The sequence below is a fragment of the Lissotriton vulgaris genome, chromosome 3_2 (genome assembly GCF_964263255.1).
Source record: "Lissotriton vulgaris chromosome 3_2, aLisVul1.2, whole genome shotgun sequence".
Classification (NCBI taxonomy): domain Eukaryota; kingdom Metazoa; phylum Chordata; class Amphibia; order Caudata; family Salamandridae; genus Lissotriton; species Lissotriton vulgaris.
The window spans coordinates 159,479,180-159,504,323 of NC_141690.1; the positions used below are offsets into that span (position 1 = coordinate 159,479,180).

The following is a 25,144-nucleotide window of genomic DNA, read 5'->3' on the forward strand; positions in this document are numbered from 1 at the left end:
TGGAGAAAATGAAGGCCTCAATGGAAATTCATCATCAATGAACAGGTTCCCAAAGAACAATCAGGTGATGCTCACCTCTCTGATAATGACCAGAGTGAAGCCTAATTCATTATACTCCATTATGTAAGAACAAGGGCAATAAAGGTGAACAACCTCAGGCTTCCTGGCAAGAAGCCTGTCTGGTCTGCCCCTCCTTTGGTTTCACAGCACAGGAGACTCCTTGCCTTACACTCCTGCTGAAGCATTTCAGCTCTCGGACTTAACCCGTTTAGCACGGTGCAAAATCTCAATTTTTGCACAATTTTTCCAGGTACATGCAAACTGTAGAAATCGCCCCGAAGTGACTAAAACAGATTTAATGAAACTCTATGCCAAGAACTTCTCCAATACAACCCTTTGAGGAGTGAACAGCTCAATAAGACTGCCCATTTCAGACCGCTAAATGCCACTGGAGCAATTTGTACTTCCTCACATCAATAAAGGGAGTTCTGCATCAGGGCTGTAGTATACAAGAGAGGGAGGAAATCAACCATAACTGCCTAGCAGTTAATTGATTGATACAGTCACAGAATGTTTCAGACGTTTTCTGCGAACTATTGAAGCAACACTTAGAACTCACTAAAGTTTACAACTCATTGCGTAAAACAGCAAAAAACATACCATTCTCTACCGTGACAAAGATCCCTCTCACTGCTCTTCGAACAGATAATTTATCCTGTTTCATGAGGGCACAGAAATGTACTAAAAAAATTGTATAATCGCAACTGGATTGATGCTACCTAACCTGGTGCCACAAGACCAAGCAGATCTCATAAAAAAACATTGATCAACGAGGGAAGTCTGTTTGAGACAGATTCTTACATGATTTGCCTCCAGGGCCGGACTGCCATTTGCGGGCACCGGGCATTTCCCCAGTGGGCTGGAGGGTTGGGGGCCGGTTTTGTGGCCGCAGGGGGCCGCTTTTCTTACAGAGTGCCGGTTTTGTAGCAGCGGCTGGTTGCTGGTCTCAGTCCGGCCCTGTTTACCTCGGCATTCCCTTTTGTTAAGGTAATGAAGAAAAACATTGGAAACAGATTTTCAGGTCACAGCGGTTTAACATGAGTTAAATCAATACTACAGATCTTGTAAATGACACTGACAACACAGACACTGGTGCAAGCTGAACTTATTTTGGCCACGAAAAAGGAATCTTTGAATACCAACAAATAATGTGTGTTAAACCACTGGTGTAAAATAAAATATAGATATGGTTTTCTAATAACAATAGTTGAGAGCCTGTGTAAGTAATACAAGAGGATCACCTTCAAGCTGCTCACCCACGCACGCAAGGCACTCCACAGCACCGGACCAGCATACCTCAACAGACGACTCAGCTTCTACACCCCCAACCGCCAGCTTCGCTCCACCGACCTCACCACAGTCCCCCGTATCCGAAGAGCGACCTCCGGTGGCAGATCGTTCTCCCACTTGGCCGCCAAGACCTGGAACACCCTCCCCATCCCCCTACAGCAGAACCAAGACCCGCTGACCTTCAGAAGACTCCTCAAGACTTAGCAGCATTTCCCCCCCCCCTCCCCCCCCCACCCCCCCCCAGGGCCTTGAGACCCTCACAGGTAAGTTCTGCACTTTACAAAGGGTCTGATTGATTGATACACTGACTGATATCAAATTTTAGATTAATTTAACCTTAGTAAAAGTAGATTAAGTTTAAAGTTCAGTAGTAATTACGCTCAGTCTGTTAGGGATTGTATTGAGCAAATCTGATTGTTAGGCCACATAATGGTAATTGTTGTTTTTTTAAACTCATTAACTCACTCCTCTTTTTAGTACTACACAAAGGGCACCCACAGCTGTCCCGCAAGTCCCAGGTTTTACCAATAATTTGCTTTAGACATATAGATAATTGCAATGCACATTAAATGCAGTGCTTATACCCTCATCCTTAATATGACCGATGCAATAACAAAATGTGTTACAGCTAAGATAATTGTTACAGATTGGGTTAATGTTTGACTAGGGTGAGTGTCCTGGTCAAGCAGCAACCACATTCCTAGGACTGGTAAGGCGCATGCAAACCCAAAATTAACCTGTGCTAAACCTCCTGGTAGCTTGGCACAAAGCAGCCAGGCTTACGTTAGAGATAATGTGTGAAGTATTTGTGCACCGCTTCACAATACAATAAGAAACCAAGTTTAATTTAATAAATAAAACAAGATCAAAACAATGAAAATTAAATGAGTAGACCCGGAGATTTTGAATTTACAGTTTTTAGGGAAAATAGCCCCAAAAGGGCATAAAGCACCAAATGTGATTATCTAGTCGCACCGGACTAGGACAAAGTCACAAGTTCAGATTGACCGTGATGGAACGGTTTGGTCTGCTGAACAAAAGTAACTTCGATCCTGGTTTGGGGAGCGATGCGGGGAGTTGTGTCGAAGATGCGACGCGCAGCTGAGGCGATGCATCTGTTTTGAAATGCTGCAAGGCAAGGTCCTGTAGATTGACATCGAAGATCCAGTTGACTGGGCTTGCAATGCGAAGTCCAGTGTCGGCAATGTGATGTACAGATGGGGCGATGCGCCGGTTCAGGGGGGCTGGGATGCAGAGTCCAGCGGTGTCATTGAGGCTGCCGTCAATGATGATAAGAGGGCCTGCCCAGAGGGTGCAATGAAATTCATTGGCCAATCCACCCAGCAGCGAAGATGCGTCGGTTCTGCTCAGGGTTGCACCTTGCAGCTGCAGAGTTACGTTAGTTCCACTGGTTACCACAGTGGCTGGAAAGGCGCCTTAGGCCCACTTACAACGTTCCAGGGCCGAGGATGAACCACTTGGTAGGGCAGACTCACAGATGGTAGAGTCCAGGTGCAGACGCAAAGTTATTGGAAGGCTATTATGTCACAAAGGATTCGGATTAGGAGGATAGCTAACTCGCTCTTGGAGTCACTCTAGGTTCAAGAGATAAAGGTTCAGTCCTTCTCACCAAGGCCGGGGGGAAGCAGCTCAGCACAGCAAAGCACGAGTGCAGGAGAGTGGTGCAGCAGACTGGCACCCTTGTAGCAGCACAGGAGTTCTTCCTGGCAGAGTATCCACAGGTCCAGAAGTGTACCGATGGTGGTGTCGGAGGTCCTTCTTTTATACGCAGTAGTGCCTTTGAAGTGCACAGATACCCTGACTTCCCTGGCCTGAATTCAGACTAACTACAGGGGGTATGCAGCCCTTTGTGTGGAGACAGGACACAGCTTATTTATGAGGTTTGTTAGAGCTCCTCCCGCCTATTCTGTCAGTGATGGCCCATCCAGTCAGACCTATGCTCCCATTGTGTGTGGCTGTCTAGAAGAAATACACAAAATCCAACTGCCAGTTACAACCAGTCATCTGACCAGAGAAACACTGCAGGAATTAAATGGCTATGCAAACTTTCTAAAAGTGGCATTTTCAGAATTGTAATTTAGAATCTGACTTTACCATAAATTAAGATTCTACATTAGGATTCAAGAGACACCAAACAGGAACCAGTTATCTCTTCCCATTGGAATGCTATAAGGCAACTCCAATGCCAGCCGTGGTCCAAGCAGGTAACAGCGGTGGGGCGGGGTAAGGGAGGATTTCGAGGGACAATGCAGAGGGAAAATTAAATAATGAATTTTCCTTCTGCATCGTCCCTCGAAATCCCCCCTTACACCGCCCCACCGCTGTTACCTGCATGGACAGCGGCTGTCCAGTGCTATCCTATGGGACAGAGAGCCCTTGCAGTAGTGAAAGACAAATATAAGAGTTTTTCACCACTAGGAAATGCAAAAAGAAAAAGTACATGTCCATATTTTTAAATGCACCGCACCCTGCCCTTGGGGCCGTCTAGGGACTACCTTAGGGTTGACCTAATATATCAACCAGGAAGGTTTAGGCCTGGCAACAGGTTGAAATGGCAGATTAAACAGCAAACACAGGCTCTGCAATGGCAGGCCTGAGACATGTTTAAAGGGCTACTTAGGTGGGTGGCACAATTAGTGCTGCAGGACCACTGGTAGCATTTAATTTACAGGTCCAGAGCTTTAATAGGGACGTATAAGTACATTAAATAGGCCAATTGGGGATAAGCGAACGTTACCATGTTTTAGGGAAAGAGCACACACACTTTAGAACTGGTTAGCAGTGGCGGTTAAGTGTGCAGAGTCCTAAGGCCAGCAAAAAAAGGAAGTTTTAAGGCAAAACACTAGTGAGAGACCACGCCAAGGATGTCAGGTATAACAACTATGCAACCAATCAAATCAATCAGGGAAATGTAAGCGCGCTACTCACCAATGAGGGCCTTGAGGCGCATTACCCATTCCACTTTGAAGGAGACCACTGTCAATGTGGTATAGTGGGTTATGGTCAGAACCAAAACTTGTAAATTTCAGTATTTTCTTTGTTTTCATTTGAAACCATAACTGATTTTTACCTAGGTTTTAAGTGAATTTCAGGGAATTTTTCAAACATATGATATGGTGCAATACGAAAAGAAAAATAACCTTTTTTTGTAACAGAATTTTGCTTTTCTTTTTTGATTATATACGACATCCAACAGCTCTCTGCAACCAACATCAAAATAAACCTGATACATAACTGGTAGCATGAGATATATGGTCCTGTGTTGCATCTCAGGGCTTTGGTGACATTTACCAACCACTCTGTTGTTGGCCTCATGGTTTATGTCATCAGAACCACTAGATGACAATACTAACCACATTGCTGATTAGAAATTTGTATGACTATGTCATAGCAGAGAAAATGAATCTATTTTATATATTTTCTAATATTATTTAGAGCTAATCAGCAGTCAATAATAGCATATTACACTCTGCACATCAGCATGTATACTATTTTCAATAAATAGTATGCATGTCCATGCAAGTGAAACTTATACGGCCAAATAAAACATGTTATATGGAGCAAGGGTATTAAGAAATGCAGTTTTGGGCATTTATTTTTGTAGTGCAAAGGTCAAATCCCAAGCTTCAACACAGTAGAGCTCCAGCTTCTGGACCTTGTGGACCTTGCGACCAATGCTGCTTTTGGACCTTTACTGCATGAGCCTATGCAATGGAATTCTGCTCCTGGTCTGCTCAATGACCTGTTATTGTAACTAATGCACTTGAAGAACAGCATGGCATAAAACAGCATGATCTAAACAATATATGCAGGTGCAGAAAGAGTAATATACTATTTATTACCGTTTTTGAAGGATGAGAGGGGCAGCATGACCCACTCAAGGCTTCACCTCTAGGGAGTCAGGACCACTCCTTATTTTTAATTATAAGTTGCACATTACATTCATATCAATAATCATCAATCTAGATACAAATGCACATAGACAGATATGCATTTTCAAGGGCTTTTGCCCATTGGTCTCTTCAAGTACTATTCACATTTTGCTTCTACCCCTGTGGGCATGTGCATATTAGTCAATAAAATAGCCAATTTCAATGCCAGCGCTGGTTTTATTTTGCAACTTTTTTTTTGTCATTTTGGTGGGGGTGGGCGGGAAGAGGCGGTGGGAATTCCAGACGCTGCTACCAAGCTGTTTATTTGCCATGCTGCTCTTTGCAGTGCCCCACATTCCGCTCCATTACTGCTTTTGAATGGTACATATACAATTCCAAAATGGTCAACATGTTTAGAAGCATTGTAGGCCCTCTTCAAATTTTACAGCAATTATAGCGTATGCACAATAGCCCTCTACGATGGCCACACAATGATATGTTTACTGGGAGGCCATCTTAGAAGAGTATTGTTTCTACTGTATCAGTGTTGTACCATTTCAGGATAGCCCGCAGGCATCTTGGAGTCATAAAGCAATGTTAAACTATTGAAAAACCATTCAAAGACCGCTACCAAGGCTTGTTTTTATTTACATTCATCTGCCCCTGACCTCCACATCCCATTTCCTTTCTTTCCTTGCAATGCCAACAAACACAAATAAACAAGCATTGCAAAGTAAAGAGGTCAAAGATGTTCTGCCACGTGAAAGTTTAGGCTAATTGGCTTTGCCAATGCTTGTTCGGTTTGGATTTATAATTTTCACATTTTGCATTCATATTTCAAACCCTTTCGAAGGCATAGAAGTAAGGAATCACTAACATTTCAAGTGGAATTAATGGAGGTTTGATTTGTTGAGCTGCAGATGCCATGTTAAAAAAAATTGAATTTATTTTCTGTATGATTTATTGGTATGACGGCTCATTTGTTCACTGGTACACCATTAGAACGACTTCACAGTAATAAGTCATGACCGATTTTATCTTTTGCACGCTACATTACAGAGATGTTCTGCTTGGGATCCTTCTCGTCAGTACACCATGTACTGCCATTGAACTTTTTTGTGAACTGGGGGTTAAATAAAAATAAGTGAAGGTTTAACATAGAACACAAAAAAGCAGATGTTTTAAAACTGCAAATCGAAGCAACCTTAACAATTAACTTCACAAACAAGAAATTAATGTCTTTTGTAATTAATCCAAGCTCTAATGTGCTTAGTTGCAAAATGGGTCATGTCACACGTGACCACCCCAGCCACTATCTTCCAAACATGATCTGTTTTAAGCGTTGCAAGTATAAGGAGGGACAAGCGGACGCCAGAAGTACTAAATTATGAAGAGAATGGAGGGCCCAAAGAAGAGAGGAGGGGGAGAAACACAGGGAGGGAGAGAAAACCAAGGCTATGAAATCAGCAGTAGAAGGATAGAATTCGTCAAATCATAACACAGCTAGAAAGAAGCACTCCTTGGGTGGCACAAAGACAAGACTAGGGAGGGAAGCCATTAAATTAGGTGCTGGGAACTGATCTAGACAAGAAATGCAATGAACCTTAAGTAAGGGACGGACACAAAGCCCACTCCAAGCCTACATTCGATACAACAGGTCTGTTCATCAAGAGACACTGAAGCGGTCTGTGAGCAACACCTAAAAACAGGGCTGAATGAGCTGTGCATAACTAAAATGGGAAAACATGATAAATCACCCACATCATGCTGTTCCCACCACATAATGTACATTGACATGTGTCCTCTACTGCAGATCAGCATGTCCCCCCCCCCCCACAATGTACATGATATTGTGTAGTTTGCCCTAAACCGCTTCAGCTCAACAAAATCCAGTACTTTCCTGATTCACAACACTTTGTGCTCTCATGAGGAACAGATGGTACTCTCCCAAGACATTTTCCAGTGGGCATCGACTTCTACACACAAACCTTAATCCCCATAATGCCCTCTGCCCTGTGTCCCATAACAGTACAGTGCTTTGTTAAGGTACAACATCTATGAAAAACATCACTGTTGCCTTGGCTGAGGTGCATCACCCAGTGCTATCGTGATGTGCATTACTGGCAACCACTGAGGGAGATCACCCCTTGCTCACGCGAGACATCACCCAGGGCTCCTTCAAGACGTTTGAACAACTGGTCTCCAGAGGCACATGACCTGGTGGTCCGTGATCAGCATCACGACCGCTCCCCTAAGGTGTATTATTGGTGCGTTCTTGTGAACGGTATACTATAAGCTAGAGTACGCCATCAGAGCAGAGCACTCGGTTGAGCCCTGAAATGCACCACACTTGTGCACATCTAATATACATCATCCTGTACCCCTGCTGTATATCCACCCGTGCTTCCTGTTGCACATGGTAATTTATAACTGCTGACTTGTGTGCATTCCTGCGTGTCCATTTGTTGACATGTGCCGAGTGCCTATATGTAAGTGTACGAAAATAGATGTCGCTAGGTGTGAGTGCATGCGGCATGCCTCAAGTCAAGCGTATTCTCTTTCTCGATGCGAGTTAACTTCTAGATCTGGTTGATGTGATCACAACATCCAACTTGTTCTGCTGCACTTCATGTTAGTAGTTACGTCTTTTAGGTTATCCGTAATATTCGTCTGAGATCGTTTAGTCTGTATTTGACTAAAGGGCGATATGACAGGGCCATAAGACATGCAATGTCATGGATAGGCACTTGGGCTAGCTTAAGCCACACTCCTAAATGTATGACCTTCACGCGGATAACCAGACACATTAATCAGATACACTAGTAATGCCAGGCCCTTAGTCTACTTTTGTTCATGCTCATAAGTAAGAAGCGACAGATGGGTCATGCTTTACCAGGAGCTTGTTTTCCTTGATGACACAAAGGAGTTTGGTCCATTGTCCAAATCGCTTTTTCCTCAGCAGGAAGGCACAGATTCTGGCATCCTTCACCAGGTCCATCGAGGCTTCCTCCGACGGCCACTGGAGTCTCATCTTCTTCCCTTTGCCATCCTCTTCTTCCTCATCATAAGATTCATAGGAGCTGCTCATGGCATCAGAATCATGATCTGGAAGGAAGAAGAAAAGGTTAAATGAACTAGAATAAGACATACTGGTAAGCGGCAGGAGTGTTTAAGCCTTTCTTCAAAAGCATGTACTCACAGAACAGCAAAGCACGAGAAATACAGGCTGGAAGATATTAGTTTTAAGATCCACAGTTCACTTGGATTAACTAAAGTCATGTCAGGTAATGACGGCATCTTGCCTATGTTACAGGAGAAAATTAATTTATAATTACCAAGGCGTGCTCTTCAATGGAAATTGAAAATGCAGCTACTTCCTTCCTGACAATGCTATTCAAAATGTACAATGTGCAATGCATCTTCATACTCCACAAGCACGAGCCATTACTGACTAAGTAAATTTCACCTCAATATTAGGATTTAGTATGAAGTAACCCTGGTCTTTTTCCAGGAGTACAAACCTATGGCAATGCAACAGCTGCATCTACAGTTAAATGATCTTTGCCAGATTAAAGGGACCTGGTGCTCACTACTTTCCATCAAGACAAGTGTCCGCACCAAGAATGCAGACCCAAGATAGCTCCGATCTTTGTTGCGTCCAGAGAGACTGAGGTGACAGCTTGCACCCAGGCCACAACTCTGCCTGCATGACTGACAATCTACCTACTATTCACTGCCAGGACATCAACTATAATTCCAGAAATCCATTCCTTGTAAACGCCAGCTCCCATCTAGTATTACCTTTGGTATGTTTCAGCCCCAAGCAATTAAGTTAACACTTGTTTGTACCGTCTCTTAATTGCCTCCCCAAAGTCCTGCTCAAGGTGGCTTTTTAGAAGTTCTTTGGGCCTATGGAACTCTATATCCTGGTTGAGGTCAACAAAAACTACAACCACTTAAAACGTGCACTACTCTATCGCAAAAGTTCTAATTCTTTTGACTGCATGAAGACAGGATTACATGTCTTTCCATAGCCATAACAGAGTCACATGTCCGATTTGATAAACACATTGTCCACGCAGCAACACGCACCTTCATTACTTTTATGAAAGACCTACAATCCTGTCACAATTAAACCTCAGAACTTTTACAATTCGTTGCTATACGGACTGTAGCGCAATGCCTGGACTAGAATAATTCAATATACTAGAGCAAGAGGGTCAGTCCCGGTAAAGCATCAGCAAATGCCACAAGAACAATCATGACTAATAGCAACTGGGCATGAACTGGGCATGTCCAATCTATTTGTGATCTATGGACCCTTAACATTGCACACTTCCACTGTTCCTTTAACTCCATTGTCTAAACCAGTCGTCAAACCAACAAAGTACTCCCTCATTGGAATGCCCAGAAATGGGAACCAGAAAAGACCATTTTCCATCAGGTACCTTCGAGGACCGCACTGCTTGAAGTCAGAACCCAAGCAGAGCCAACGACACACGCTGAGCCATCACACAGATGCCCAGGCTCACACTCCAAATACATTTTTTGAAAAACAAGACCCTGACTTGGTCAGCTGGTAATATGAGGAATGAACTCATAATTCTGCCAATATATAATCAGGCATTTCCATGGGCTTTACCAGTTTGCTTAGTTAGAGCAAGAAAGACTAGCATTCCCCCTAACTGAGGGGCTGCACAAAAAGTGCTGCAACTTTGCTTCACTGTGGCCCCTTCTAACAGCATCTGTCCACACACTGCACATAGCCGACTCTGCTTGCTTCATTCACAACCTGCCACCCTGCTTGCCCACAGCTTTCAAATAAGGAGTATTAGTGCATGCTTCCCCCACTCTTTCAAGCAAAGGCAGAATCCTCTTAGACTGCTTTATGTTTTATAAATACTCTCGGTGTTTTCTAGCAACTCTTTGTTTTCCTGGTGGTGTGATCCTTTTACAGACTTCTAGAGGGAATACAAGCCTGATAGGTTGCTACTACTTGTCTCAATGTCTTCAATGAGTGAATGCTAGAACATCATAGGACTACTCTGTTCTCATCCAGTGATCGCTTTTCCCCCTGGAAATGAAAGTGCAAAGGAGCATGTCCTTGATTCAGTGGAGTAACCAGACCTCGGCGGCCACATGTAAGAGTTTGAGGGGGTGGACTTTGCTGCAGATTCCTGCGGTGGTCACCCCACGACAGCTTGCGGTAAGACCCGCCCCCAAAACTCGTGCCACCAGGGGCAGACCGCTCGGGCAGTGCCCAGGTATGTTTCAAGATGGAAAACCATGTGGAATAATCACTATTTGATATCTGACAACATACAAGTAATTACTGACCGTTCAATTTTGCTGCCCCTATCATAGTACTCGGCATAAAAGATACGTCCACAAAATACGCCTCTATGGAGGCCAGAAAGTGCTAATCATTCCATTGGTTGTATATTGAGAGGAATCCCATACCAAGTATCACCAGCAGTGTTCCTATATTTGAACATACTATACCAATCATACAGAAATCATTCAGCAAGCATTTATGGTTCCTAGTAATGTACTTCTTTGCATATCCAAAAGCAGCATCTCTTATCAGCACTCTCCCATGAGACAGCGGCAAACGTCTCACGCGTGCCTTCATTTCTACATTAGAAGCCAAGCTTCCGTTTGTGAAGCTTGCTCCAGGTAGTCTCTCTTCAACGTAGCCACTAGTGATTGCGACCACAAGAACGAACAAGAGAAATAGAGAGACTGTGAAAAAGAGTGCTAGACAGAAAAAGAGATTGAGAAAGTGTTGAAAAGTGGATTATTAGTAGCGGCAAATGTATATAAGCCACTGGCAATAAGGCCACTAACACAGTCTAGGGCTCAGAATAGGTCTTAGAAAAGTATTCCCATGCTCAACCCTTGGTAGCCTGGCTGTGAGCAGGCAGGCTTAACCTCAAAGACAGGTATGTAAAGCATTTAAAATCAACAATTCTGTAAATAATTAGGAGACGGTACACAATAAAAATCCCAAACCAATTTATAGAAATAGGAAATATGTTTATCTTTAAAATAACACCAAAATGAAAACAATCCAATGTAGGGAACTGGAGATATGAACTATATAACACATAGAAACCCTTTAGTGCCTATTGGGACATCTGGTTACGCTAGGTCGGGACAAATTGAAAGTTTCAGGCTGCCCGTGATGGAGACCTGCGTGGCTACCCCTTGCGGTAAGTCTCGGTCAAAGTTTTTACCTTCTGACTTTGAAACTTTTCTGGAGCTTTTCCTCCCGGGGTACCTCAAAGCTCTCAGCCAGTCTGGATTTGTTGAGCATTAGCCGGCTTGCCTTGCGTCAAGCTCCCGGTCAAACTTTTGAAAGTCAGACCTCCAGAGCTTTCTAGCAGGAAGAACCAGAGATGGCGCTCAGTTGAAGGTGGGTTGCTGGACTCTCGCGGTTGGTCCCAGTCCTATGTTCAGACTTAGAAACTTTAACAGAGCTTTTTCTTCAGGGGGTCCTTGATGCTCTTCACCAGGCCAGCTTCGATGAGGGTTCGCCCACTGGGGTTTCAGCTCACTCCCTGTCAAACTCTAAAAAACGGACCGCTGGAGCTTTTCAGCGGGACAGCAGGCCGACTCGCAGTTGAGGGTCACTGGCTTGGCTGGACAGGTCGAGTCTGTCCACTTTTGAAGTTTATTTTCAAAGTTGCTCCAAAGTTCTCTAAACTTCTGGAACATCTTCCTGAAGTTCCCCAAAGGTTCCCAAAGTGTCCAAATGTACTCCTAAGGGTCTGGAAGCTCCAAAACGGTCCTTAAAAGTTTGGGATTTCAGTTCCCACAATCCACTTGGAAGAAATCCTTATAAATCTACTTGTAGTACTCCAGGCTGAGGATTCTTGGTAGTGATGTTCTTGGTGAGCTCTGTTAAACTGTAGCTTGCAGGGACTCCACTCTTGAGTCCTTTTGAAGCAAGTTAGGTTCACACGGCTGTAGTTCCAGATTGTGCAGCAGGCGCAGTCTTCAGAGTGCAGGGCCTGGTTGGTGCAAATGAAACTTCTCAGCAGGGGCCCTTCCTCCTCCTGTTTCAAGCAGCAGTTCTGAGAGGCACTGCCCCTTTCAGATACGTATTCTAAGTTCTCTGGGTCAAGTAGGAGGGCACTCCTGTCCAATGAGGGGCAGGGCAACACCCCAGGCTATGACCACATCCTCCAAAGTGTGGCAATATATTCATCCAGAGAGCACCATTTCTCCAAAATTCATCATGGCTGATTTTTCAGAAGAGAGACAAAAGATGGCTAAGCCCCTCTTCAGGATGGTTCATTTCCATACTGCCCCACGCCCTTACATCTGCTCAATCCTTCCATCTGGCTGGGTTCAGAGGGTAGGGCTGTTACTCGACCTGACTTACACTGTCTGTCCCCTCCTCTCTTTGAAGATGCTTTACGACCCCTCCCCCTGCTCTGGCATTACTATACAGCCGAATCGTGCCTTCCCAGATTGGCCAGCTAACCCCCCAGGGGCTACTTATCACCTCATCATAGCAGCCTGGCTAATCCACTTAACTCAGACCAATCAGGTCTGATCACTGGAAGGCTGAATTTTGGCATACAGACAAGAAAGTCGTGTAACTTCTGGGCTGTACACTTTACGAGTAATTGAACAATACCATGTTGTTGGATTTATCAATACCATTCTAGGACGTTCATGAATGGTATTTTATGATTCTCTTCACAGGAATTATTAGTTAATAACTTCTTGCCATGTTAAACCTATGTGGCTAGGGATTTACAATGGGAAAAATGAATTGGGAAATTTCTCCAACACCAGGCCTATAAAAACATATTTTTTAAAGACCCTGCCTATATCTATAGAACCCCACCCCCCTGAAACACCATGGGGAGACTCTAGGGGTTCTGAATTTGTAAAAAAAAAAAAAATGCAGATCCTCACTCTACAGTGCCTCTAGCACAAAGTCGATTTTGGTAAGCACTTCACTGCAATGTGGGGAGTGAAATGTGAAGTTTCACCAACCCCAGGGCATATACCACCATTTTATAAGGACCCTTCTTATAAATACCTGACCCCCAACCCCTGGGGCACCTAGGGGAGACCCTGGGGGTTTCTAATATGCCCAAATATTTTAGCTTATTAATTTATAAGTGCCCTAAACACCGAAGTAGAGTTTGGGCAAAATTTGCATTTTTAAAGCAGTCCTGCAACACAGAGCTGCTTTTAAAGTGAACTCAGGCTTCAGTAGTGCACACATGCAAGTGCAAAATGGCTGCTGGTTTCTAACCTGCCATGCCCCATTATATACTAGGGACTTAAAGGTAGTTTCAATTCCCTGCCCTATTATGTAATAAGGCCTTATAGGGGAGGTCTTGGGTACCCTAAACCAAAGTGTACCCTATTGTATGTAGATGTTTCCCTGTTGTCGAAGTGTGCTTTCACCATAGCACTGGGTCTGCCTAACAGAGTCCAGTGCCCTCCCAGAGTTAGAAAACCAGCATCCACGGGTCTCAAATGGGGCAAAAAGTGGGAGAACACTGCAAACAGGTCCTGATTTTCAACAGGAAGCAATAAACTGACCAAGAAAGTGAAAAAGAGAAGACCAGAGAGAGAAAGAGAAGGTGAGATACAGTATAGGGTCAACATAAGACAGCAAAAGTAATTTATGTTATGCATTCTTTTCTAATTTCCCATCTTTGATGAAAGAGCAACTTGAGGTTTGGTGCTTCAACTTACTTCATACATAAATTACTCTCATATTTTACAGCCTGTAGCTCCAAGTGTTACACTACAAGTCTTTTTTTCCAAATTTGTACCACCACTTTGTATGAGGCAAATAATGAAAAATAGAAAAGGGCATGGCGGGTTACTCTCCAAGATTATATGAATAATGGAATAATACAGGTATCCACTAAATAATTATTTAAAACATAGTATCCTACAATTTTCTCAGCATCGTGAGATTCCCTCATTGCAAGCTGCCATTGGCTTACTATGGTTCAACAGCACACGAATCACAGTTTGGCCTGAAGTGCTCGGTTTAATAACACCCGCCAGACGGTCCATTTCTTCGTGGACTGAGTGACTCTAGGTCAGGGGCCAAAAACAAACACCCAAAACCTAAAATAGATTCCCAAATAAATACAAAGCTTCAATTATGTAACAGCTGAGAGGGAATACCAGAGCAGAGGTTGTTTGAGGACTTCCATTACAGAGTACTTTTTTTGGGTGTTTTTTTTTTTTTTACATGGACCGACCTAGTGATGGTCATATGGAACATATTATAAATGTTTATGCAAAATTACATAAGTGGCTTCCGTAGTGCATGACACCTTTACTTGAACAGACTGGGTGGGCTGGTGCGGTTATAGATGGGCTAAGCTATTCCTGTTACTTATGATTCGCCTCAATACCTTTCCCTTCCGCCTCCAGATGTGTAAAGGGTGGACTAGGAACGAAAGGATACTGCTACTACAAATGGGCTGCATGCAGTAATCTGCCCACAAGAGACTGCTCCTCACTGTCAATTAACGGTTCACCTCACCAACCAATCTTCCATCCCATACCTGAAACTTAACACTGATGCAGTTAAATGTATTAAATATTTGCAAATGCAGGGGAGGGCATGTGACTACATGTAAGATGGGAGCATGTCCAACAAGCTTCAACATATTTGACTCTGGGATGTTCTATCCTACTTCAATTAATGGGTACATTTGTAAAATTGTAAAGTGAAAAAGTATAACCAATTAAACCAGATTTAAACAAATTAAAATGTTTAAGAGGTGAGATACTATCAAAGTTTGGTGCCGATATTTGGCGCACCGATGCTTGAAAATTTGGTTTGCTCACTAGAAATTGTCTAAATTAATGAAAACAAATCAGTAAATAAAGTTCAACTTCGTCAACTCCCATAAGTAGAAACTAACACAAAAACTGGACGTTACAAAGTACTCCTGCTGCCTCACTCCTGTTCCAGAATAGCTTCCAAGTAAAAAACATTTTTTAAAAAGTAAACTGACTGACAAGCAATGCAGGTCCTACAGTACGAAGACCACTGCCCTTATGCCAACCTAAATAGATTGTTTTTCATCCTTTAACACATATTACTTACATTGCTAAGACACAGCAAACACAGTGGCAGTATGAGCTAAACAAAAAAACTTGCATTTATCTTACAAAACTTGCATTGCTTCAAGAAGTGGTGTTCAGGACATACGTGCAGCGGGAAGATACTTCGAGTAACAACGTATGTCCGTACTCCACAAACCATAATCTCATCTTATCATGCTACTTGTGGAATATTGGAATAGTCTGTCTTATTACAGATAACGTCTGAGATCACAGTGTATCCTATGGGAGTCACCAGTGTATTAAAATGAGGACCAAGCAACTGTCACGTAAATATTCCATGAGATGGAGCCTATTGCGTTGAATCGTTTCCCTATTCAACATTGAAAGCTCTGGCTTGCATCCATAGATCGTTTATGGATATAACACCTTACAATAATGCTCCCTGGCTTCATGAAGACACTTGGTCCTCAGCAATAGCCTTCGCTCTGGCCAGCCTGACAATGCCAAGGACAATAATTCAAATGATATTCTAAGGGGTAGGTAAGTGGGATCATTATGCAATATACAATAGTGTTGTAAATAAGGCCAGGTAGTTAGGTTCCCCCGTCAGGGGATATTGCCTTCTGAAGATCTTCTCAGAATGGGAGGGCTACAATGGCCTGGAGCTTATAGCAAGCCGGGCTCAAATCATGTTTGGAACAAACTCCTGTTTTAACACAAAAAGGTATGAATTGGGGTGTGGTAATTGCGGGCGCTGACTTCTGCTATTGTCAGCTGGTGAAACCATGAGCAAATCAGTGTGCGACGAGGATGCGCATGCATGTTTGCATGGAATGGGATTCGCATGCACCATGCATGTGCCCATCCACATTAACCCACCAAAGGGCCAGTGATAGCAGAAATGGCATAAAAGGTCAAATTCAGCGCCCTGAGTGGGCGCGCCTAAATATTGATTGATTGAAGTGAACCTGCATTAACTTAGACTTCTTAGAAAGTGACAAACCTTTAAACTTGGTGACATTACAGAAAATGACACCACATGTTATTTGCCTATGCAGTGCACTTTGTATTGCCTTACAGACATGACAGGCGGCTTCCAGAGAATGATGTCACAACAGACCTCAACCCCCCAAAGATGTCAAATAAAGAAACATTTTAGAATGCTTATAGTTGATTGTTAGGTATGTAGGGGTGGATAAAAGCGAATTTCTTGTACTTTTACCTTTATGACTTTTTGAAAGTAGTAACATAGCAGAGGAAAGGAGCAGAGCAATGTATTTAAAAGAGCACCAGGTAACTTTAAGGCAAGAAAGCTGTAAAAGGGCCTCAGAATATTTAGGCCTCCAATACACGAGAAAAGAAAACAAAGTCCCAAGACAAGAGTCTGTGTTTTGTGTTTCTGCCTAAATTGCTTTTGTCAATTCAGTCACTCTGCAGTGGGCTCACAGCCCTCGGAATATCGTATATGGATCCCCGTCAATAAGGCTAAGTTTAAAATTGAACAGGAACACAAACCAGATTTACTCACAATCCTAACATGCTGAGGAATTAACCTTGTAGAGCAATACTGCCCAATGGCAAATTCCTGACCCCGGCCTAATAGAAAGCTACATTCCATTTATTGAAGATTTTAAAAAGCGGCCTGCTTATAGGGTGCCTTCTGCTCATTTCCTGTCGAGCAGACGCATGCCTGTCTCCTTCCCCGTCCCATCTTTGAGCCTCAAAGACCGCCCCCTCATGTCAATGCAAGCATTGCCTTCACTCCAATAGATATATTAGGCCCACAGGCGGTTCTACAGATGTACACGAGTTGGATCCCGTCATGGCATACTTTCCCAGGCTGCAGGCGTAACTGAGTGCATTTGCAGCTGCTCCATCTAGCAGTGTGTGAATCAAATCAGGCGGTGACAAAATCACTTGAAATTTGGGGTGATTTTCAGATTCCAGGAACTCCAGAACTTTGTGGTGATTAGACCCTGGAATCGGTCTACAGAAGTTTTAAAAACTATAGACAGGGAGGGAAAGGCAGGTTTGTAGGTCAACAGCACTATAAAGCCATATTAGTTCGAAAAACTGAGGACTGTCGACCTAGTTCTACTTTTACAATCTAATTTTTCATTGGACCCATCAGATCACACAAACCTCATCTCAATATGGGTTGGGTCCCACTTCTATCCACAAACAAGCTTTACAACGAACACAAAAATAGAACTATAAAAAGGAACTTTGTTCTATATATTATTATGAAATATTAAGCTCATGCCTAGTTATCTTTTAATATTTCCTGATCACAATTTCCACCACATTGCCACACATTCTGTAATTTAAAATAAACGTTATATCTTTGTATAAGTAAACCCCATCAAAAAGGCACAAGGAGGCCAGCCTCGATAATTAAAGAGTTAAGGATAAAGTAATTATTGATTTATGTATCCACGGAATGGGTTAAGATTTTCTTTCTACAGCCTGCTATTAGCTGGAAATAAGTGTTAAAGTCTGATCCCATCAGTTAAACCTTATTTATTTTCAGAAAAGTAGGGCAAAGAAACATATATGCAGCACAAAGCAAAGATCACAGCTCTAATTGTCAATCAATAAACTCTTCAACTGCCTCCAGGTGAGTTTTTTCTGAATATAGTCTATGAAAGCGGTTCTTAACCTTTTGATTTCTATGGATCCTCCCCCCTCCACCACACAAAACCAAATCACTGCTGAAAGCTGGAGACCCCAACCTAAGGAACTTCTACGATATGACCTTCAGAACAAATATCTACAATAATCTAGAAGCACGTTGACATAAGTAAAATATGCTAATATTTGTGTATTTGTTATGACTCACAAAAAAAAGGGATAATCGAAATTTTAATGGGAAAGCTGAAGCTTTCATAATTTAGTTTCCTTTCTAAAAAATGAAGCAATATCTTTTGTTGTCCTAATGCATACTTTGCTCATACCAGTGCTGCTTCAGCTGAGGTGGCCAATTGTTCACACTAGATACCATTTGCTGTACGTCTGCTTGTGCCTCCAATCAAGCTAACGATACCAACTTAGCTCCCAGTTTCAAATTCCTTCACATTTACAGAGTGTTTTAAAAGTTTCAACTTTGCTTCTTCATGTACACATACTTTATTATTATGTTCATATTTAATTTTATAATCAGAGGCAGACCCCCTGAATAGGTCTTGCGGACTACCAGGGGTCTGCGGACCACATGTTAAGACCACTGCTCTATAGAGCTGTAACTCATCCACATTTCCATCCTCCTGACAACAGCTTGCTACAGTCACCTGCCAGCGTCTTTCAGTTCTTCACTACACAACAGGCATCATCCTATGTGTGTCCTACAGCTCTCACCTTTCCCACTCACACTTCTGTCCTTCTTACACATCAAGGTTTCACTCCACAAAAAATAAGAAATACATTTTCAGCTACTTAAGCAGATGACTCGCCAAAGATGTCCTTAGAACTGCTTCTATATATATGAAAGTCGCAGAAACAAACGTCGCCCAGCCACATCCCCTATGTGGTGGTCATCATTACTGCTGCGCCAGGTGACCACCGCTGATCTGTAAATTGTAGGCGCTTGGTATCCGACCTAACTCACCCGCTCACTTCTAACCTCACTCGATTACATGCGAGTCTATCTATATTAAACATACTTACTGTACAATAGATTGTTAGATGCTTTATTATAAAATGCATAAATTACGGCTGCATCTGCAATTTCATTTTATTAGTACAAACTGAAGCACTTGTCAGAGCGCTCTTATATAGATTTACTCACTGGCGGTGATGTATTCAGGAGCCTTTCCAGGACTCAGGGGAACGGCTTCTTCATAATATCCTTCAGGAAGGGATGAGGTTGGTAACGGTGGAGGACCATTCTCTGATAACTGTAAGAAAACACATTAATCTTAAAGAGCAAGTAATGGAAAGTGGCACTTCAGGAAAAAACCTTCTTTACCACTTTTGTAAAATGCACATTACATGTTTATGACATACCTTTCATAACAAATGCAAACGATATAACTGCAAGGCTTAGTGACTCAACCACTGAAAATGCTTCAATTACTAACCAGTATAACTTAATTCCTGTAAAGCATTTATATATAGGGTTTCATATGAAAAAGGGCTGCTGTACCTTTCTGATAAGACTATTGTTTAAATGAACGTAGCACTCAGTAATTAAAAACTTTCTTATTTATTTATTTATTTATTTATTGACATTTGTAGAGCGCGGCGAATACCCGTGGGCGTCTCGGCGCTAATTAAGGGATGGATCAGCAACTGGGGTAAAGAAGATATACAAGGCTATTGGTCAAATAACCACGTCTTTAGCTGTTTGCGGAATGTGAACAGGGAGGGACTTGCTCGGATATGTGCAGGAAGGGTGTTCCAGAGTCTAGGGGCGGCAACCAGGAAACGCCTGTCGCCCCAGGTGACTGTTCTAGTGCGAGGCACAGTTTGAGGTACTCTTCCTAACATTAAGACAACCCCCAGCCTAAATCTGTTGAGCAAGTTACTTACCATCAGTAATGCCTTATCTGGTAGAGACCATCTAACCGCAGATTCCTTAGGTTACAAATATACCCAGGTGTCAGACTTGATGCGCAATTGTTTTTCAGGAGCAGTATTTCTGCGTGCTGGTAAGTGGTGGTGTTCTGTTCCGAGTAGCGGTGATGGAAGTGACTTGCACAGTGCATATACAAGCGCCACCCCAGGTTGCTGAGATTCACTTCTTTTTGAAAGTTTTCGTCCCAGGAGCGCGAAGCCACAAAGAACACGGACCACTGGTCTGTGGGGTACCAGGGCCTGAAAAGGGAGTAGCTCTGTACCAATTAATCCATTCGCAGAGCTCGGAGGATGAGAGGGTCGTTAAGGAATCTGAGGCTAGATAGTCTCTACCAGATAAGGCGTAACCGAAGGTAAGTAACTTGTTTACCTGATAGAGACTTCTAGCCACAGATTACTTACATTAGAATAGATATCCAAGCAATACCAACCCAAAGGGGAGTGTTTGTGAACCGGATTTAGACTAGGAAGTCTCGAAGGACCGAATGGGCAAAGTGCCTATCCCAACGGAACCAACTGTCCAAGCAGTAGTGCTAGGTGAACGTATGCTGTGAGACGTAAGTTGCTGCCTGGCAGATGTCCAGGACCGGAATTCCGCATGCTAACGCAGTGGTCGTAGCCTTAGCTGTGGAGCACGCAAACCCTCTGGGTGTTGCTTCTATGTGAATGCGCATCAGTCCAGACGGAGCCGTTTCTCCTCTTCCTTAGAGGGATGAGGTGGAGCGTAAAAGGCAGGCAAAGTGATTGAAAGGGGTATGTGGAATGGGGTAACCACCTTCGACATGAAGGATCCTTGGGTCCCAAGGACCACTTTGTCTGGGAACAGAGATACATGGAGGCTGGAATGACAGCGCCTGCCATCCTTGCAGATGTAATTGCTATCAGATAAGGCCATGTTTATGGTGAGAAGCCTAAGAGGACCGGTACGAAGTGGCAACACGGAGCACACGTTAGAAAAGTAAGTACGAAGTTAAGGTCCCATTGTGACATAACGAAGGGAGCTGGAGGAAAAAAGTCTTACAAATCTTTAAGGAACCTATTAAAATAGGGGACCTGAAGAGAGAAGGCTGCTCTCACTGCCACAGGAAGGCGAAGATGGCAGATAAATAACCATTTAACGTGCCCAATGCAAAGCCCTGCTGGGCCAGGGTAAGGATAAACAAAAGAAGTGGGGAAAGGGGTGCAGATAACGGGTCCACCTGTTTGGTTGTACACCATGCACAATCAAACTTGCTCCAACAGCTGGCATATACATTCTTGGTGGAGGGATGCCAAGCTGTGGAAAAAACATTACAGACTTCGTGCGGAAGGTCGAGAGCTGTCAACTGTTGCTGCTCAATCTCCACACATAAAAGCTGAGCATTGACAGTTTCAGGTGGAGAACAATCCCCTGCTGCTGCGACAGAAGATCCTCCAGAGGGGGCTGCCTAACCGGAGGACTGGTGGTCATGCTCAACAGCTTGGGATACCAGACTTCCAGAGTTCAGTCCACAGCCACAAGGATGACTTGGGCCTGGTCGTTCCGAATCTTCTTGAGAAGTCTGGGCAGGAGTGGTATAGGCATAAAAGCGTACAGTAGACCCCTTGAGATGAAAAGCGCCTCTGAGCAATAGCCGCCTTGGAAACTTCATTGTGCAAAACTGTTGACATTGTGCTTTCTTGGCTGGGACAAAAAGATCTAACCAAGGTTCTCCCCACTGCTGAAAGAGACCTTGCACCACCTCCAGTTGGAGACGCCATTCGTGATCCACTAGGCACCTTCAATTGAGTTCAGAGAGCCCACCTGTGGCCCTATTACACATTATCACTGTTTGCGCCCCATTATGGTGTATACATTGCCCCCAGGGCAGCGCATTCCTTTGAAAACACGGAGCAGCCAATTTGTGTTTTCACAGTGCAGGCGGCACCAGTCAGTGACTGCACTCGCCTGCAAGGGGATGTCTGGGGGGGGTCCATGGGACCCCCTTTACCACCTGCAGAGGGCTGCTGTCAGGAGGCGCACTGACAGTACCCCTGCACGACCCTCCCCCGACTCCCAGTCCTTTCCCTACATTTACACTACCCTGCACAACCTCCTAACACTAACCTAACCCTAACACACTACCCTACACAAACACCACAACACTACCCTAAACCCAAAAACACTACCCCAAGCATGACCCTCCCTCGACCCCAAAGTTGGTCCCTACAATCAAGCACTACCCTGCACGACCCCCAACACTACCCTAAACCACTACCCTACACTACACAAACACCACAACTCTACCCTAAACCCTGCACGACCCCGACACTACAATAAACCCTAAAACACTACCCTACAAGAACACCAAAACACTATCCTAAACCCTAAAATGCAACCCCCAGCACGACCCTCTCAAGCATCCTGGGACCGGTTTCTGGCTATCAGCCGTCTTCAGCCCGGGTAGCTTGACTCCAGTGGTGTGGAGAGCAGAAACCTGTCCTCGGAAGCTTGTTTCCGGTCCAGGGAAGGCATGGCATGGCAGTTCTGGCTGGACTGTTCCCATGAGGCACAGGGTCAGACTGATTTGCATATGGCCATGTCTGAACTGGGGTGGCAGAGTGGGCTAAAGAACGGTGATGGATTAAACCCAGATCTATTGACTGGGTGTGAGTGTTTGATTGGTTGAGATGCTCCGTCCATCACCACCCCCTTTTGTACCGGTAAATACAGATGTGGCAGCCTTGAGACTACTGCAGTTTAACTTTGACAAAATGTTACCCTCCCCTAAAAATAAGGATTTGACAGGAATCTTGTGAGGTTACCCTTCTCTATATGACCTGTTACCAAGCAGATGTGTGGATAACGTGCAGAAATATTGATAAAGCCTAGACAACATTAGATTTTCTGCATTTTCTAGTTTTCTGGAAAGAACTATGTGTTAGGATGAAAATTAAACTGTGCCCCATTTAAGTTGTTACTTCCACAGGCCATTGAGGAGAAAATGACAGTTTACTGTGGGCATGTTAGTGCACAGTGTTCTCAGGTGTCCTAATTTTAACCCAGAAAGTTTGAGAAGCGGTCATAATTGCCACCTGAGAAAGTATGCTCTGTATATTTGATTAGATATATTTTTTTTAAAGCACTGGCATACCTAATAGTTTTGAGGCTTGCATGATGCATAGCAACTATCTTATTACTTATTTCACCTCCGGCTGACCCCTGATACACTTCATACCAAACAAATACAACTGATTATTGTTTCTCATTCAGAGACGGAAGGAATTTCAAATACATACATTTGCTCATTTTTGCAATTTAATGTTCACAAATATTTGACCCTGCACACGCTTTATTTCAGTCTATAAAGACTTTTCTGTTCATAGCAAGCCTTAATTACAAGTTAGTACAAGTAGTACAGGGAAGAGCAGGGTAGAAACAGATTAACCAGAGTTAGGGGTGATATTAAAAAATTAGCATGAAGGAGATGGGTGGGGAAGCAATGGACAAGCCGGTGGGGGAAAGCAACAGAGAGCGAGGGGGCGGCAGGAAGTTAAGGAGGGAGCAGCGCACAGGAAGAAGCAAGAACACAAATCCACTCCCACTGAGTTTAAGGTCAAAGAAAAAAAGCAATCCTGAATCCAAGCAACATCAACAGCTGAAGGATACAAGTTAACCAATCAAATGCTGTAAATGTGGCGACCGCTAGTGAACTTCGTAAAAACATTTGCACCATGATTCACTATGTACGTGTTCTGGCCCCTTTCCTCCTACAGTGGCCATCTCTCGATTGGCAGGTTAATACCAGACGTGTTTACAGCCATCTTTCATTGAGGTCAGCACACAGAACTTATAGTACTGGGTGGGTTTGTTTTACTCCCAAAGCAACTGCGAACAAATGGATTCCCAATCTCACGCCACATTCTTAATTTCCCAGCAGTATGAAAACATTCTCAACCACAAGAAAAGCGAGACCCCACTGGAGAATAGACAGCTATGTGGATGAGGCGTCAAAAAAAACACATAGCGGGGAAGGCTCTGGGACTGTGACAGACATATTGGATTTTCAGAGTTTAGTGTGGACCCTGAGGAAGAATCCATTGTATAGTTCACTTTGAAAACCAAAATACCTTCAGCGGTGAAACTGAAAGTAGCTGACTTGAAATTACCCACATCAGTAAACTGCGAAACGAATCACTTGTGCTTCCAGGCTAGCACAGATTTGTTACATAACACTGGTCTTCCGCATGTTTGTTTGAACTTTAAATGCACTTCCAATGTGTAGTTAAAGTTTGAGTGGAATTCCGCTTTATACCAGTTGCAGGCCAAACTAGTTTCTATGGTATGTGTTTGATTATGTTTTCTAATGCCCAGATGGGTTCTGTACTGACGGAGCCACCGGCCCGTCCATACACGCACACACGCACACAGCCTGGGGGCGGGTCAAGCCCTCAGGTATAGATAAAAGGGTGCGAGACCGTCTCGTGGTCTTCGGCCTCTAAACTTTAGAGAGTGTCTCCGTGCATTTGTTGTACTTATAAAGGTAGGCCCCACTTTGTGGCCTAGGTTGTCCCTGCCCCACCCAGACACTAGACTGGCGACGAGGCGGGTACTTTGCCCACACCTCGCCCCCGCAGACGCGCCTGCAGTGTCCCGCGGCGCCGCCTGTGCCGCGCTCACGCTGCCTGCGCTGGAGCCGCGGCCTGGGCCCGAATACCTCGCGGGTGTCGCCCCGCTGTGCTGCCAGGACCCGGCCTCGCCGACTGTTGGTGGGTGCTGCGCGCCTATCGTGGCGCAAGAGGTGAGCCCTGAGTGAGCCCTCCACATGGAGTCCCAAGTCCGCCGTCTGCCCCGCGCTGCTGCCGCTCCGATGCCACCGCTCCCAGGGCCTTAGGCTGCCTCCCGCGACCCCAGCGCTCAAGTTCATCTGCGCGTGGGAGGGGAGTGGAGCGGCAACGCGGTCTTCATCGGAGAGACTGGCTCGGCCCTCGCCGCACCCCCGCTACCGCTCACGCTTCTTACGGGCGCGGAGAAGACACCCTGCCAAGGCTCACGCATCTCGCGGGGCACCCGGCAGCGCTGTCCCTAGGGGTAGAGACGCCCCAGAGTCCCACACGCCGACTATTCAGGCCCTGAGAAGTCGTGGAAGGGCCGTTCAGCCTCACAGGGAACACGTTTGTGGGCACTAAAAGAGAGTAAGGCCCACCAGTCGTGAGCTGCAGCCCGTCACCACGTGACTCAACCACACGCCGGCCCCAGCGCGCAAGCCACGTGCCACTCCGCTGCTGAAGATGAGCCAGTTGGCAAC

General features: G+C 44.4%; 1 protein-coding gene across 2 annotated transcripts in view; it reads right to left on the bottom strand.

The window, feature by feature from the left end:
* Nucleotides 1-25,144, bottom strand: part of AFAP1 (actin filament associated protein 1) — a 423,233-nt gene that overhangs the window by 179,268 nt on the left and 218,821 nt on the right. For both annotated transcript variants that reach the window (XM_086964131.1, XM_086964132.1), the window contains exons 4-5: nucleotides 19,090-19,198; nucleotides 8,137-8,348 (exon numbers count right to left, since the gene is read on the bottom strand). In XM_086964131.1, coding sequence (XP_086820257.1) covers nucleotides 8,137-8,348; nucleotides 19,090-19,198 — 321 coding nt within the window. The remainder of the gene's footprint in view (nucleotides 1-8,136; nucleotides 8,349-19,089; nucleotides 19,199-25,144) is intronic.